General features: G+C 40.5%; 1 protein-coding gene across 8 annotated transcripts in view; it reads right to left on the bottom strand.

Moving 5' to 3' along the window:
* ctbp2a (C-terminal binding protein 2a) overlaps positions 1 to 16869 on the bottom strand; it is a 317555-nt gene that overhangs the window by 79025 nt on the left and 221661 nt on the right. The window contains exon 1 of one of the 8 annotated variants that reach the window (XM_063071840.1): positions 3847 to 4155. The exons of the other annotated variants lie outside the window; for them this stretch is intronic. Coding sequence (XP_062927910.1) covers positions 3847 to 3925 — 79 coding nt within the window. The 5' untranslated portion in view covers positions 3926 to 4155. Of the gene's footprint in view, positions 1 to 3846; positions 4156 to 16869 lie in introns of those variants that run through there. 8 annotated transcript variants of the gene reach the window in all.

The following is a 16869-nucleotide window of genomic DNA, read 5'->3' as shown; positions in this document are numbered from 1 at the left end:
CCCCACCCCCAATTCTTCTAAATTCCAGTACAGGCCCCAGAGCCATCAAATGCTCTTCATACATTAGCCTTTCCATTCCCAGAATCTTCCTTATCAACCTCCTCTGGACACTCTTCAATGCCAGCACATCTTTTCTTCGATAATGGGCCCAAAACTGCTCACAATACTTCAAGCGCGGTCTCAGCAAAGCCTTATAAAGCCCCAGCATCACATCCATGCTGTTATATTTCAGTCCTCTCAAAATTAATGCATCATTGCATTTGCCTTCCTTGCCACTGCCTCATCCTTATAGGGAATCCTGCTCAGGAATCTCAAGTCCATTTGCACCAATGATTTCTGAATTTTCTCTGTGTTTAGAAAATAGTCTAAGCTTTTATTCCTTCTACCAAAGTGCATGACCATACACTTCGCGACACTATATTCCATCTGTCGCTTCTTTGCCCATTCTGCCAATCTGTCTAGGCCCTTCTGCAGACTCCCTGTTTCCTCAGAAATACTTGCCCCTGCACCTATCTTCATATCGTCTGCAAAATTGGCCAGAAAGCCATCAATTCCATCATCCAAATCATTCACACATGACAAGGAAAGAAGCAGTCCCAACACTGAACAGTGCAGAAAACCACTAGTCACTGGCAGCCAACCAGGAAAGGCCCCTTTGATTCCTACTCTTTGCTTCCTGCCAGTTCTATCCATGCTAATATCTTTCCTGTAACACCATGGGCTCTTATCTTGTTAAGCAGCTTCATATGTGGCGCCTTGTCAAAGGCCTTCCGAAAATCCAAGTAAACAACATTCATTGACTCTCCTTTGTCTATTTTGCCTGTTATTTCCTCAAAGAATTCCAACAGATTTGTCAGGCAAGATTTCCCCTTAACAAAACCATGCTGACTTTGGCCTATTTTATCACGTGCTTCCAAGTACCCTGAAACCTCATCCTTAATAATGGATTCCAACGTAAGATAAGATTTAGAGAAATTGTTTGAAGCATAGGAACTTTACAGCTAAACTAGAATTCTAAGATCATGAAGGCAATTTCTATCTCATAAGAGTATGCATGTAAGAACTTATACTTTTTAAATTTATGAGTTGAACCAATTATATAAATTGTTCAGGTTTTTAAATAATTGTGAAGGAACAGGCCAAATTTTACCAGTCTTTCTGACATTCTATACGTCCACTAATGAGAACGTTGGCTCTGGGCAGCCATATGTTTTCCATTAGTTAGATTATGCCTATAAATTCTGACATATTCTAAAAGCACATTTAGCATCAATCTTGAAGAAATTATATTGAATAACAATAGCACAGAACATGTGTGGAAGTATCAGAAAACAGAACACATTTGGAAAAGCAGCCTGGCATCTTATGTTTGCTCAGGAGGGTGATAAAATGCATTCATATTAGGAACTAAATGCTATAAGTTGCTGCCGCACTAACTGCTGTAAGATAACGTAAAGACAGAATTGCACTCTGCAGGTGGGGTCCAATAGGTGGTGCTTGAAATGACTTTATGTCTGTTATTAGCCCAGCTGGCCTCCTCAGTATATGACAAAATATCAATGTAGCTTTGGTGTGCCTGTACAAAGATTGTCACACTTGTAAAGTTTGGCTGGCATTGACTTACTAACAAGGGGTCAAGCCAGCTTAATTGCACTGCAACATGCACCGCGGTGTTGCAATTACATTTTTGTTCAGTTAATGCTGGTTGACTGTATAAAGGAACAAATTCAAACAGATGGACGTTTCTCCTTACAGTGTACTGACAGTTTCTCTCTCTCCAGCGACAACACGTGCTGTTGTAGTACTGATCCAACGTTTTAGATGACTGGCAAAACTATTCAAGGAATAAAGGCAAAGCCTTCTCACTCCAAATTAAGGCCAATAAATGTCAGGTTGTCATTTTGCATCACACTTACTAAATCATGCACGCATTTAACACCTGGATTGGTGAACCTACGTGAAGTTTCTTAAACCAGTCAGTTTAACTGAGTACTATCTTTGGTCCATTAATTGGATGCTTTGGTAAATGACTTATTGAAGTAAATTGATTGTCACACTATTTTAATTTTAGCTGACGAGCATGTACATTATTTCACTGCCTTGTCAGTGGTCAGACGAGGTATAATCGATGTGGAAAACAGCTATATAGAATTTACCGGAAAATGTCTGCTCTGGGGAAGACAAAGTTCAAAGTACTTTTATTATTAATGTATGCATACATTATACAACCTTGAGATTTGTCTCCTTACAGGCAGCCACCAAACAGAGAAACCCAATAGAACCTTTTAAAAAAAAGACCACGACACCCAATGTGCAGAGAAAAATAAACAAATCGTGTAAATGATTAAAGTAAGAAAATAGCATTCAGAACTGAAGTTTTATGAAAGTGCGTTCACATACACGAAGACAGGCATCACTGCAGACAGAGCAGGCCGCAGCCTCAGTTCAGCGCAGAGCAGAGCCCAGTAAACGTCACGGAGCAGCAAGCAGAACCAGCCCGTGCCTCGCCTGCGGTCCCCACACTCCAACCTTTGCAATCTGCCAGTCTTCCATTCAGTCAGCAATTTGACCATTTTCATTCGGCAGTGGCGCCCAAGCAGAGCTTGCTGCTATTTTTGACTCAAACAGGAAACAATTTTCAGGGAAAACCGAAGTTGAGAAAAGGCAGCAAACAGAAAAAAAAACAGAGGAACCAAAACATGCATCATCCGCCAAGATTGTAGATCAATTCCCACTGAATCTTTCAGTGCAATCCAACTGAAAATCATTTCCACTGAGCATACTTGCAACAATTACCGGCTCACATTGCACCAATTGGGAAACCCAAAGCGGCATTTCCTGTTGTCGGCTTGTTTTGTGATCCTGACCTGATTTCCGTACACAAGGTAATTTCCCCAGGACACAGGAGAACTTGGATTAATGTTGCTCTGGGTCTCTCCCTGCTGGTCACATTGTTCTGAGTCTCATAAATCCAAATGGTGTGTTTTGTAACATCAAAACTAATTCAAAGGAAGGCACTGGAGTCCGAAATACAGGTGTAACTTCAAATTTACTTTTTAGCGAGGTGCTCATGTATCACGTGATAGCGTGATGATGTATGCAATTCACATAGTTATACATATAACCCATAATGAATTACTTAAACAAACAGGAATGCTTAACCAAGATTATGCACAAGATTACTCAAATATTACTTAAATACACAACACCAATGCACAAGGACAGCAAACTACTCACCTCTATTCCTGGACCCTTCCCATTCAGCTTGATGCTCTACTGATAGCCTCAATATTCCTGATCCCCACACTGGTTCCCACCTTTTGCACTGTGGTACTGAAATTTCCCATCCTTCCTGAACCTCACCTTGTTGCAATGCCGATCCCTCTAATACTTGGGGCAACCATTAATACCTTAAAACAAAATACCAAAGATCTTCTCCCCTGCCTGAGAGCTCTAACATAATGTTAGTTTTATATCAGTTTTAAAAATTCATTTGCCTATTCATCAAATTTTATGAAATGATTGCAGTCAGACAACATTTTTCCTGCAAGTTACACCCATACCCAGTTCTTTATTCTTGACATAAATTGTTAGTAGTTATTCCACTACCCACTGCACAAATCCAACTGGCCGGCCCATGTAAAGGCTGGGCTGTTGCACCAATAACTCCTGCAGTGGAGGGGGTCCACCAAAATGACCCACTTGCATCAAATGCTGTGCCCTTTTAAGGCATAAATCTTTACATTCCAACCACTTTGCAGGCTGAAAACTTTCCGCACAGTTTTTTTCAGAATAAGTCAAAATAACTTCATATCCAGGAAGTGCTGGACACAGATTTTTACTTACAGTTTTCTGCGCAGCAAAATTCAACTCTAGCCACCCCTTCTGAGAAGGTACGGCAGAGACGGAATGGGTAGGAATGCATTTATCAATATAACTTCTTAATACACAATCTTGAACAAGCCACATCTACCAGGCTGGAGTCCTTGCAAAGTCCAAATGGAAAGAAGGAAAAAATTGTTTAAGAAGCCTATGACATTGTTCTGGTTTTATTGTGAAGATCTTTAAGTCCCCTGTATTAATGACAATTTTAAGAGGCCAACACAAAGAGTGCGAACTTGCTAAGGTTGCATTTTGCAAACACTAGCTTGTGTTACTAAACGAGCAGTGTCCTGACACTGAGTTAGAAATATAATATTGCTCTAGCAAAAATTCAGCACATCTTCAGGTACAATCTGCTTAATCTTGACTCCACCCAAAAATTATCAGCTACGGCAGCATTCCAGTAAAAGAATTGCCAGCCAAGCAAACATTCACAACTTGAATCTTCACAACACTTCTGTTGCTAGATCTGACTAGTTGCTGTCCTAACAACACAGGATGCATTGTGTTCCAGGAAATATCTGATCATCACTCTCTGTAGATACACAGACTGTCGTTACTCTCAATACTCTTATCTCAGTAAACAGTAGAGCTGCTTACAAAACACATCCCAATTTTCTACTAAAATGTTGATCACAACATGCCGGGAAACGCTACCATTTTTGTTCATTCATAAATAATTGGTGGAGAAGCAAGTCCAATCATGACAAAATATTGTTTACTATGAACCGAGTAAGTAAAGTTTAAATCAGTATCTCAGGTGGTTAGTTAAGTGATTTCAACACTAGTACTAACTTTTATACAATGTGATGTTCAGAAAGTTCAAAAGTCTGAACTAGTTTGAAACTGATTATGTATTTCAGGCGGTCTTAATCCAACTTTTTTTAATTGGGCAGTCCATCTAGCCAAAAATGCAGGCATCCCCTGCAAATTGTGCAGCATTAGAAGGCAAAATTAATTCAAAGACTGCTTTTGCCAAAAATAAAAACACGCTAAAAAGACATGCAGATTTGCAAGCTGTCAACTAATTATTCACATAGTCAATTTATTTGGCTGAAATAACTCAACCAATTCCCCAGATCTGTGTATGCACCGGATATCTTGTTTGCCTGACATGTCAGATTAAGTTGCCTCAATCCTGCATGTCAGATAAATGAGACAGCTCACAGGATGATACAACAGCAAAGAGTGACAAATGATAGCAGCCATGTAAAAAGGAGATTGCAAATTGCTGTTATTTGCAACCCATTCAGCACTCAGAGATAAAGTAGGAACTCCGAATTCTCAAGCAAATATGGGAACTTGCTTTTTCACTGTATTCTTTCTAAATACATTGTTCACTCTTCTCGCTTTTCCTTGGTCGCTGGTGAGTACTAATTGACCAGAGTGTTGATCAACACACAAAATACTGGAGTTACTCAGCAGGTCAGGAGGCAAATAAACAGCCGATGTTTCAGGCTGAGACTCTTCATCAGGGTCGCCTGTTTATCCCCCTCCACAGATGCTGCCTGACTTGCTGAATTCCTCTGGTATTTTGTGTGTGTTGCTCTGGATTTACAGCATCTGCAGAACCTCCTGTGCTTCTAAGTGCTGATCAGCCGCTTGACTAAAAGCAGCGTTGCTCTGTTTCCACTAAACATTCCCCTTCTTCGCGTGCCTTCAGGAGATATCCAAGTGCCTTCTAATCCAACTACGCTGAGGCCAGTTAAAGTGGTGTGGTGCTAAATGTTCCTACTGATGCTTTTTCTTTTGCCTAGAGACGTGTTAACATGAGGAATACCAGACCATCAATCCATTCCATACTGATTCACAAATATACTCCAGGGAAGCAGATCTGCCATTTTTATCCAAGCCGGCTCACATATAATTGCAGTTTGCAGCATATGTGTGATTGTCAGTCTTCTCAGAGTACATTCATATTACAGGTCACCATACACTCAGTGTCCACTCCATTTGGCACAGGAACAGACCCCAGTGTGGTCTTCTGCTGCTACAGCTCATCCACTTCAAGGTTCGACATGGTGTGCAGTCAGAGATGTTCTTCTGCACACCACTGTTGCAGACATCCCACCCTGCAAAAACCCACTTCAGGGAGGTAGCACCATCAATTTGCGGGAGACTCCCGGAACTTCCGGGAGAGGTGGGATGTCTGCAATAGAGTAGCTCCTTAGCAGCTAGCCAGCTAGTTTAAATAACGTTAGCTATGCTAATGAAAGATTGACATCTGTTAAACTCACCTCAACATGGCATTAACAGTCCTAACCCACCATGGGCAATAGAAAAGTCACTGTTGCAAACAGTGCAGCGAGCAACACTGTCATTATTTTTGACCCTTATTAGGCAGGGGTACACTTTAGGGTAGTCTGGGGTGACATACGTTTTATATTTTCTTTTTTTGGAACACTCTGCCATGGTGCGTGCTCGCTCTCTCTCAAAAAAATTGATTTCCAGGATATTGTATATAACTTGCGGGCATCAGGGAGCCGCTATTAATATGCCGGAGACTCCCGGAACTTCCGGGAGAGGTGGGATGTCTGCTGTGGTAATGCGTGGTCATTTGAGTTACTGTCGCCATCCGGTCAGCTTGAACCAGTCTGGCCATTTTCTTCTGACCGCTCTCATTAACAAGGCATTTTCACCCACAGAACTGCCACTCACTGATCATTTTTTCTTTTTCCCCTGTAAACTTTAGAGGTGCTTGTGCATGAAAATCCCAGGAGATCAGCAGTTTCTGAGATACTCAAACCACCCCATCTGGTAGCAAAAATCATTCCATGATCAAAGTTACTTAGATCACATTTCTTCTTCATTTTGATGTTTGGTCTGAACAACAACTGAACTTCTTGACTATGTTTGCATATTTTTATGCATTGAGTTGCTGCCAACAAGCAGGTGTGTGGGTGTACCTAATATAGTGGCCTCTGAGTGTGGTTTCCCTCCGAAAATAAATTTACTTGGCTCTAACTGGAGTCATCTAAGTGCCCACTTTGCATCTTCTGTATACTGAGCAACACACACAAAACGCTGGAGGAACTCAGCAAGTGAGGCAGCATCTATAAAAATGAATAAGCAGTCGATGTTTTGGTTCTTCCCATCTTCCCATCAATCCTGACCAGATTTACAGTCTTTGCTGAAAGACATCCCCATAACATAATGCTAACTCCACCATACTTTACAGTAGGGATGGTGTTATCTGGCTGATGTGCGGTATAAGATTCACGCTACACATACTGCTAAAAAAAAGCATATCCTTGCCTGTAAAGTGTCACATAGAAGATACTGTAAAGATGTGGAAGAAGGTCTTGTGGTCGGATGAGACTAAAGTGGAACTTCTTGGCCTCAACACTAAGACCTTTCATTCTGTACACGGAACTTATCGCCAGCTCTGCTGCCCCTATCTCAACTCACAAATCTTGACTGACAATAATCAGTGAAATTCTAATGGATGATTTACTCAAGTGAGGGAGCTATGAAATGCAATGGCTTCTCTACTAGTGGTTTCTTTCTAAAACATGCTGACTGTGGTGTCATGTGTATGGTGACCTGTAATATGAATGTACTCTGAGAAGACTGACAATCACACTGATTGATATATTCTCTGATATATAATTGATATATTCTCTGATGGATATAATAAGCAGGTGTCCAGGAAGATACACTCAATTAAGTAACAATTCAGTACCATTTTGGTACTAAAGTTGAGGATCCAAACAAATCGAGGATTTTCCAGATGCACAATTATTTGTCCAAAGATAATCACTAACGCTATTCAAACTGCAGCAAATAATCATAATTATTTGAACCTGAAAATTTATAAAGGATCTACATTGGTCTACCTGTCCAAGTCCAAAAGGCTTTGAAAGCACCATTGATAAAGCTAGACAATAATGTTTTTCCAAAGTGAAACAGATTTGCCTACAAAACAGACAGCTTGTTTTGAATTATAGAAACAAGCCTTTCGTGGTTGAGAGAGCAATCTTAGGTTCCTTAAGTAGTGTAAACATAAAGGAAAAATATGTTGCTTGTGAGGATAAATAAACCACCTCTCGCGGCTAGTACAGCCAGTAGTTGTTTTGGATAAGCCTTTATTAACTTTGCACAATGCAATGGAGCAAGATTTGCCCATTCCTCCTTACAAAATTGCTCAAGTTGTGCCAGTTCTGTTGGGGAGCAATCTTGAGGTCTTGCCAGAGATGCTCAATCGGGTTAAGTCAGGACTCTGACTGGGTCACTCAAGGACATTAATTTCCTGGTTACTCCATGGTTGATCTGGTAATGTGCTTTGGATTATTATCCAGCTGAAAGGCCGACTTCCTCCCCAGTTTAAGCTTTCTGGCAGAGGATAGCGCAGGTTTTTATCCAGGATCTCTCTCTGTATTTAGCAACATTCATCTACCCATCAATCCTGACCAGATTTCTATTTCTAGTCCCTGCTGCTGAAAAGTATCCCTCTAGCATAATACTAACTCCACCATACTTTACAGTAGAGATGCTGTTATCAGGCTGATGCACAGTATTAGATTTACGCCACACTTAGCGTTGAGGCCAAAAAGTTCCACTTTAGTGTCATCTGACCACAAGACTTGCTTCCACATCTTTACAGTATCTTCTAATTGACACTTTGCAAAGTCTTTACGGGCAAGGATATGTTTTTTTAGCCGTATGTATAGCATAAATCTAATACGGCACATCAGCCAGGTAACACCATCCTTACTGTAAACGCCTACAAACTGGACTCATTTTCACCCATTGTTTTATCAACAAATTGCACATAAAAGTCATTTTACGGAGACTTGAAGACAATAGCTACCACTTACCATGGAAGTCCAGCCCATTATACAACTAGACTGAACACTTCTGGACATAATTTACCTCACTACAGATGACAATTTCTGGCATCATTCGTGTATGTAATGACATATGTAGCACGCTGTAAGATTTTACTGCTAATGTAATGGCTTCTCTGTAATGTTCCACTGCTGAGGTAATGCTTTCCCTGTAGCAGCAATGTTTGGGTTATGACTAGAGATAACGGGACATGCTAGCCAATGAGCAGGATGTTGTTCTTTCTTGTGTGTCTGGGAGCTAGGATTTCGCGGGTGTTTTGCTGGGGAGAGATGAGGATAGAAGACGCGAATGGAGAGAGTTAGTAGACCGCCAGATGGAGTGGATTTGAAGCGAGGGTCCGAAGGTCAGTGATGAGCAGAGGAGGTCGATGGTGGACGATCGGCTTATCAGTGAGTTCCAACATTGCACAATAGACTGTTTCATGAGAATGGGCTCTTTTTCTTTTTTGTTTCTTTACTAACCATATAGTCAAATTAAGAATTATAACGCTCAATCATTTAATCGCATATTGTGTACTGTTTGTTATTTTGTGGTACTAATTTGTAACAGGGGACACATCGCGCAGCATCCACCCAAACGAGATTGCTTAAGTTTGGCCGGGCCGGGGCTATCATCCCCTGTGTATTAAGCCGCTAGACGAAGCGGGAGTTACACATAATTAACGTGTTGCAGAACCAATCCCCACTACACCCACAGAATCTGGAGCAGTAAGGTGCAACCTATGATATTTGTTTCCAACAGTCAGTGAAACAAGAAGCAAAGCCCACAGCAGACTGGCAAGGAAATGCGAGTGAAAGGTTCCACACAGACACTTCAACGTGTTGCTGACCACAGCTGTCCGCTTGAGTTTTTAATGTACTCCATTTTGACACATCGTTGCTGCGTTGTGTAGTGTTAATTACAGCTGTGTACAGTACATAGTCTGTTGAGTGATAAGCCTGTGCCTTGCTATGGCCTGATGCCATTCAAAGCAATGGACCCTATCTGTGCTGATAATCATGGGAGTACAGAGGGAGGGGAGAGGGGTGTGGCCGCATATTCTGGAGGCAGGTGGCCTCTCACCATGCACACTTCACTCACCACTGCAGCAGCCTTGCTGTATTATAGCTGCCCAGGACAGTGCACTTTAAGGCTGAGATCTGCTTCCCACAAATCCTGGTGGCACAAAGGCAGGGACTGACATGGCTGAAAGCAGCCGTCAATGGGGGCCCAACTGGCTGCATTGTAATCAATGATGAGTGATCTGACCCGTTCTCCCCCACCACCCACCAGCTCAGGAAGATGTGGAAATGCTCCTGAACTGAGTGGGTGAGCCTGGGGAGGTTTCAGATACACAGACACCTGACCTGCCACATATTCTCTGCTTTCACTTGCAATGCACAGACAGGGAACACACTGACCTGCAAAAAGCACCTCACAAGGGGGTTCTCTTCCAAATCACCAGCTAAGGGCAAATACGATTCAGGCCTTTGTCACCCTCGGCCTCTCTTTTTGACTCCATCAGTCTCTCCTTTTCCTGAGTCAAACAGTTTCCTGTCTCCTACCATCTACCACTAAACGGCACCAAGCTAAAAGCCAGAGAGAATCTGCAGAAGCTGGAAACCCAAGCAGCACACACAAAATGCTGGAGGAACTCAGCAGGCCAGGGTCAGCATCTAAGAAACGAGTGCAGTTGATGTTTCGGTCCTGCCAAAGGATTCCTAGATGCTGCCTGGCCTGAGTTCCTCCAGCGTTTTGTGTGTGCTGCTCAAACTAAAAGCTGCCCAGGTCAAACGTCAACTGTTCTTGCATGATGATTTTACTTTGAGATTTCTGCTCAGCCCTCATCTTTGGAACTTGGTGCGCTATGGACCTTTCTGGCATTTCGGATCTGAAAGGCAGTCACAGAAACTTCAGTCCCTGGCATTAGCTCTAATCTTCCTTTCCTGCATACATACCAGCTGGGGGACTGCTGTTCGCTAAAAGATGATTACAAAGTCCTCATCCAGAGGTGCAGGCCTTGAATCCAAAACTCTGAATTACTCCCAGCTAATTGAAATATCAAGTTCAAAGTATATTTATTAACAAAATACATTTAATATCAAAGCATGTCTGCAGTATACAACCTGAAATTTGTCTTTCCCACAGAGTCATGAAACAAAGAAAAACCATGGGACCAACCCGTTAAATGAAAAACTTCAAACATCATAACCCCCTTCCCCCCCATGTGCAAAACAATTGTGCAAAAGGCAACCAAAAAATGTAAAATACAGAATATAAAACACAAAAGGCATATTTCACTACAGGCCAGTGTGCAGTTTCACCTCAGACAATGAGGTCATATTTGGAACATCTAACACTGTATTCATGAAAAAATGAAATCAGCTGGAGAACAGCTAAATTTATTCCAATTCTACTTGCTGAATGCCACACTGCATTATTTCCTTTAAAATATATTTTATATTAACATATTAAACAGCGCATCATTTAAGGGGGCCTTCTGTATTAAATTTGAAATAGCATTTTATCAGAACTCGGAAGTTTATTTTGGGTCTTTTGTTGTTTGCTGAAAACTGGCAAGAGCTAGATTGGTAAAGGGGAGTGGCAATGAATTGAAACTGTTCCTTTGTTGTGTATTCCCCAGATTGTATTATCAATAATCTCTTCATTTTTGAATGCTTTAAGTGAATTATTGCTCAATGAAAAAGGAGCTATTTAGCATTTTTCTACTCATACAAAGCAACACTGAGAATTTTGAAAGCACTGGACCCGTCAATCTCTAACAATTTTTCTGACATCAAAAAGTTTAGATATTAATAGACATTGAGCTTTAATTCCTCTCAGTCTTCATGTTAGTCTTCTGACACCTTTAGTCTACTAAATACAGAGATATACTATCCTTCCTGAACCAGAGTAGATAACTTCACTCACTCCAACCCTGAACTGATTTCCATCGTTTACAGACTCACTTTCAAGAACTCTACGACCTACGTTTTCAATATCATTTATTACTTACTTATTATTTTGTTTCTCTTTTTGCATTTGCACAATTTGTTGTCTTTTGAACATTTTTTTGTCCTTCTTTGTGTGTAATTTTCATTGATTCTATGGTGTTTCTTGTTATTTCCTGTGAATGCCTACAAGAAATGAATCTCAGGGTAGAATATGGTGACATATATTTTACTTTGATAATAAATTTACTTTGAACTTTTGAAGTTTGATACTGCACACAACATTAAATTCAAGGGATTTAGTTATCATTGCATCTGTAGTTCAGAAGGCACTCCTTAAAGATTACAGAATACAGACATTGTGTGAATTATGTCTTTACAGCTTTGAGCAATTTTCAGTTACCACAACCAAGACTCTGGGAAAGTTGTGGCTATCCTCTCAGTTGAAAAACTAGCAAAGCAAGTGGCATCCTGTGGAAGTACAATTATTTCCTGTAAGTAACTTGGAGAACAGCAGTTGATAGTAGCCAAATAAAATACAAGGGTCACTCCCCTCCCAGGTTAATGAGGAACATAAAATTTCAGTAACAATGGAAAACTAAACAATTAACATAAATAAGAAATAATTAACTACTAGCCCTTGACGACCAACAGAAATTTTCCAAGGATTAACTATAAATACCTGAACGTATCAGTTACCTGAGATTAACAGCAAAAACTTGTCTACAAATAGAGTACAGACATTATTTGAATTATACCTTCACAACTTCGAGCAACTTTCAGTTACCATAATGAAAGACTCTAGAAAAGTTGCTAGTAAATTGTTTATCAGATTTGAGACTGGAGACAAAAGAAACTCAGTAACGATCAGGAAGAGGAGTTAGAGTAGAAAAGAATAAAGCAATGAACGAAGAGATAAATATGAGAGTGAAGGGGCAATGAAGCACAAAGAAACTTACAAAGGCCTGAAACTAAGTGGGGAAAACATCTGTGTGGAAGCATTTCACATCACCTGAAGAAGTTTCCCCACTTTTAACACCAACATTGATTTAAGCTAGCCCTTCACCTCGGAATGAAACTAAAGGTGCCTTGTGCAAAGCATTATTCAATCACACTCTGACATTCAAACTGTAATTTCAATATCATAGAAAGTTTTAAAAAGCAAAGAAATAAAAGAATTACCTATGAAAGCAGTGAATTTCCTTTGCTATTTGTCAAAATACACTGCTCAGATTTCTAAATTTTCATTCTTCTTTTGAAATTTTATTGAGGTACAGCTTGCCATGTTTACAGGAAACTGGGGAGCTACATAATGAAACAATAGTTTGTGTAACAAGGCAGATTGAAGAAAAGATTGGATTTCCTGTGAATGATGGAAAAATGAAGGAGGCCTGGAAAACTGCAGACAGCAGCAATCTTGCTGCAACAAACGTACCTTCCATTGTGCAGTATGTGCTGGCAGTTCAGAACCAATCTTGTTTCCACCTATCCAAACTCTGCTAAGGTTGGGCTACAGTCTTCTGCTCCAATTTCAGAACTATTTTTCAATGTGAGGACAGATCAATTTTCATCTCAGAGGGTCTATTTGGTCATATAAACTTTGTGGATTCTGATCCCTGTGATTTGATGGCAAAATTACCAAACAAATATTTTGCAAAATCGAAGAAATATTTGCAAAGAACAAGCAGGCTTTTGTTAAGAGAGGGATAACATCTGTGACTGTGCCAACAATGTATTTTCACCCATCCCCCTCCTACTTCAAGACAGAACTATATACAGAAGGCAGTACTGTATTGTCAACACGGAGTAGAGTGAGTTAGCTTGTTGGTAATGGTAAGGATGGAGTGCCGCAGGAGCAATGTGAGACAGGTGGCAGAGGAGTGCCAGGGGAGGGGGATAGTGTGGGTTCAGACGCACCCATCCTTAAGTCACCAGGCAAGGCCATTTGATTCCAAACATTAGGCTTATTGCTCATTACCCAATATCTCTCTGGTGCTTCCCGCTCCCTCCTCTCTCCCTTCCCCTTTATGCAACCACAATTCCTATCTCCCTGCCCCCTTACCATTCTCAGTCCACAACAGAGACCCATATCAGAATCAGGTCTATCATCACTCATATATGTTATGAAATTTGTTTATTTTTGTTGCATTAGTACAGTGCAATATATAAAATTATTACAGTACTGTGCAAACGTATTAGGCAACCTAGCTATAGATATGTGCCTATATATAAACTTCTGTTACTCAAGCACATAGCTGACAATTTCCTAAATAAAACTCCAAACTCAATATAGTTGCATCCGTATTTTTGATTCCTACAGTTCCAATTTTTGATTTTTCTCTCTTCATGTTAATGTATAAACAATCACCAAAGAGCGGGGAAATTACTCCTTGCATTCACTTACAAGCCTGGTGCATTTATTTGAAAGACATTCTTCTGAATGCTATTAAAATAATCATTAACCTGTTTGATTTTAAATGTGTTTGCTCCCCTGTTAAATCGCAGAAGAACATCATACGGAAACATTAAGCGATAATAACATTCATAAGCAAATATTGCAAACAGTAACTTCTCAATGGATATTAAACAGAATGAATTCTTAGTAGCTGCCATTTCAAAATTTCACCACACTATGATGTATGAAACCCTTATTAAGGATGCAGTGCATGCAGCATGTGTAAATAGGTACATTTTGATGATGACAATTAGAAAGGCAGAATATAAACTGTGATCTGGGAAAAGCCAGCCTGCAGCCAACAGCATGCATCAGGGCTTAAGCGCAGAGCAACATGCAATCTTTGAGAAAAATGTAAAATCTATAATAGTGCGACAATACAATTTAAAGGATTTTCTTTTAAAAGTTGTGTCAAGAAGCATTCATACATTTCCAATTTCTGCCGTTCGATGATGCTCATGTATACTTTTCAGGGTATTTACAAAGACAGGTGTGTAAAAAGGGCCCAAAGGATCATTGGGGACCTGAGTCACCCCAACCACAAACTGTTCCAGCTGCTACCACCCGGGAAACGGTACCACAGCATAAAAGCCAGGACCAACAGACTCCGGGACAGCTTCTTCCACCAGGCCATCAGACTGATTAACTCATGCTGACGCAACTGCATTTCTATGTTATACTGACTACCCTGTTGTACATAATATTTATTATAAATTTCTCTAAATTTCTTTTTGCACATAAGAGACATAATGTAAAGATTTTTACTCCTAATATATATGAGAATGTGAGAAATAATGTCAATTCAATTCACTGTCAAACAGATTTTTCTTATTGAAAAAAATGCACTCAAAATGCTTGGAAGCTATTTATTCAACAGTGGGGAAGTCCAATTCACGGTCATGTAGCAGTTAGCAGCAAACCGGGTTCAATTCCCACTGCTGCCTGGAAGGAGTTTGTACATTCTCCCCAGTGGCTGCAGGGGTTTCCTCCGGGTGCTCAGGTTTCTTCCCACAGACCAGAGACGTACCGACTGGTAGATTAAATGGTCATCGTAAATTGTCCTGTGATAAGGCTTGCATTAAATTGGTGGACTGCTGGACGGCACGGCTCAAAGGGCTGGAGTGTCCTGTTCCATGTTGTATCTCAGTAACAAAAAAGTATTACTCAGAAGTGAGAACATCCAAGTTCAGAATATTTCATTTTTTTTTCCCCATTGGAAATTCTATTTAGCAAAACTTTAAAAAATGCAGCTATGCAAACATAATGGACATGAATGCTTTGAAGGAATATTTTAAGTATCTTGGAGACAGTAACTCAAAGTTAAAATCCCTTTCTCTGTGGGTTTGACTTCCGATTATTCCAAATGGACCAGATCAACAACAGAACAGGCATGCCAAAGATCCAATTAATACTTCACCCAAGGTATTCAGCAAAATGGGCACTATTCTTGTTTTAGTAGAGAGTTGTCAAGGTGACAGGAATTAACTTCTTCAGTAACTTAGCACTGCTTGCCATCATATTTTAACTTCAATATTTCAGTGCAAAGATCAGTGGAGGACCTTCTGAATCAGTGAGGCCCACCCAGTGAAGCTAAGGTGTCCTTATACTCTCAACGTGAAGTTACTCACTGTATGTATTCAATTAATACATTATCTACTCCCGATGTTACTCATACTGAATACACAGGCTCCCAATATTTAATGCATTAAATTTACATTCATCTTCATCTTCCACAGCCTGAATGGTCTCTTTTGACTGATTCATCCCTAATAACATCAAACTTTGATCCTTAATGCACATACCCCTTTTCCCTTCCCGTAGCCATTGGTGGCACTGTCTTCAAATCCAGACTCTGCAACTACTTTACAAAACCTTTCCTGTTGTTCTGTTTTTCCAGCACCTTACAAAACTTTGCAAAGCCCTTCTCAGTCCTCAGACTTTCCACATCACTTTAAATCCTCCTTCAAGCTCATCCAACTGATGTGCACTGTTTTGGTCATTTAAAAAAAAAGGTTGTGTCGTATGTTGTGGCAAGTCTTGTCCCAGTGAAATCAGTTCCAGATCAATCTGGAATCCAAGTAGCTGCTTTACATTTCTCCTTTTCAAAAGAAATATCGATCTCACATACAATATAACTAGCCGGCTGATGGTGTACTGCCATCCGCGTGGACTTCGAGGCAAGTGGTCCCGGGTTCAAATCAGCTGCCATCCAGTTGAGCTAGCAACTCTGCCTCGTAAAAATTAAGACAAATGCTAAATAAATGGTAAGGTTGCTGCCCGATACACCACAAGGCATGGAGAGCAACAACAAATAAAATACCTTATAATAATCTTTAAATATAGACTCCTGAATCAATAGGCAACTAATGAAATCTGTTTGATTACTCATTCCGAATTCTAATTTGGTTGCCCCCTTTTCATCTCTTCAACGGGATCGAGGCTGCTTAGGCCAATACAAAAGTTTAAATTTCCCTTTGCTTAATCTCTATATTTATATAAACTACCATTTCGCAGCATCCAGTTAGAGACCTGTAAACTCAACACAGTCTTTCACGCTTTTTCTATTTCTAAGGTGCACCAATGCAGGGGGTGGCGGGGTGGGGATATGTCTTTATCAAAGGAGGTACAAGGCGCTCCTTACTTCTGCTAGGCTGCAGGTCACCCGTGAGCAAGGTGAGGCACCTGTTTAGCCCCCCCCCCCGAGTCAGGATCACATGAAGCAATGGGAGCAGGTGGCAGATGGTCGTACGAGCA

The sequence above is a fragment of the Mobula hypostoma genome, chromosome 19, assembly GCF_963921235.1.
Source record: "Mobula hypostoma chromosome 19, sMobHyp1.1, whole genome shotgun sequence".
NCBI lineage: Eukaryota > Metazoa > Chordata > Chondrichthyes > Myliobatiformes > Myliobatidae > Mobula > Mobula hypostoma.
The sequence above is the reverse complement of the archived record's forward strand: the minus strand, read 5'-3'. Positions and strand labels throughout refer to the sequence as shown.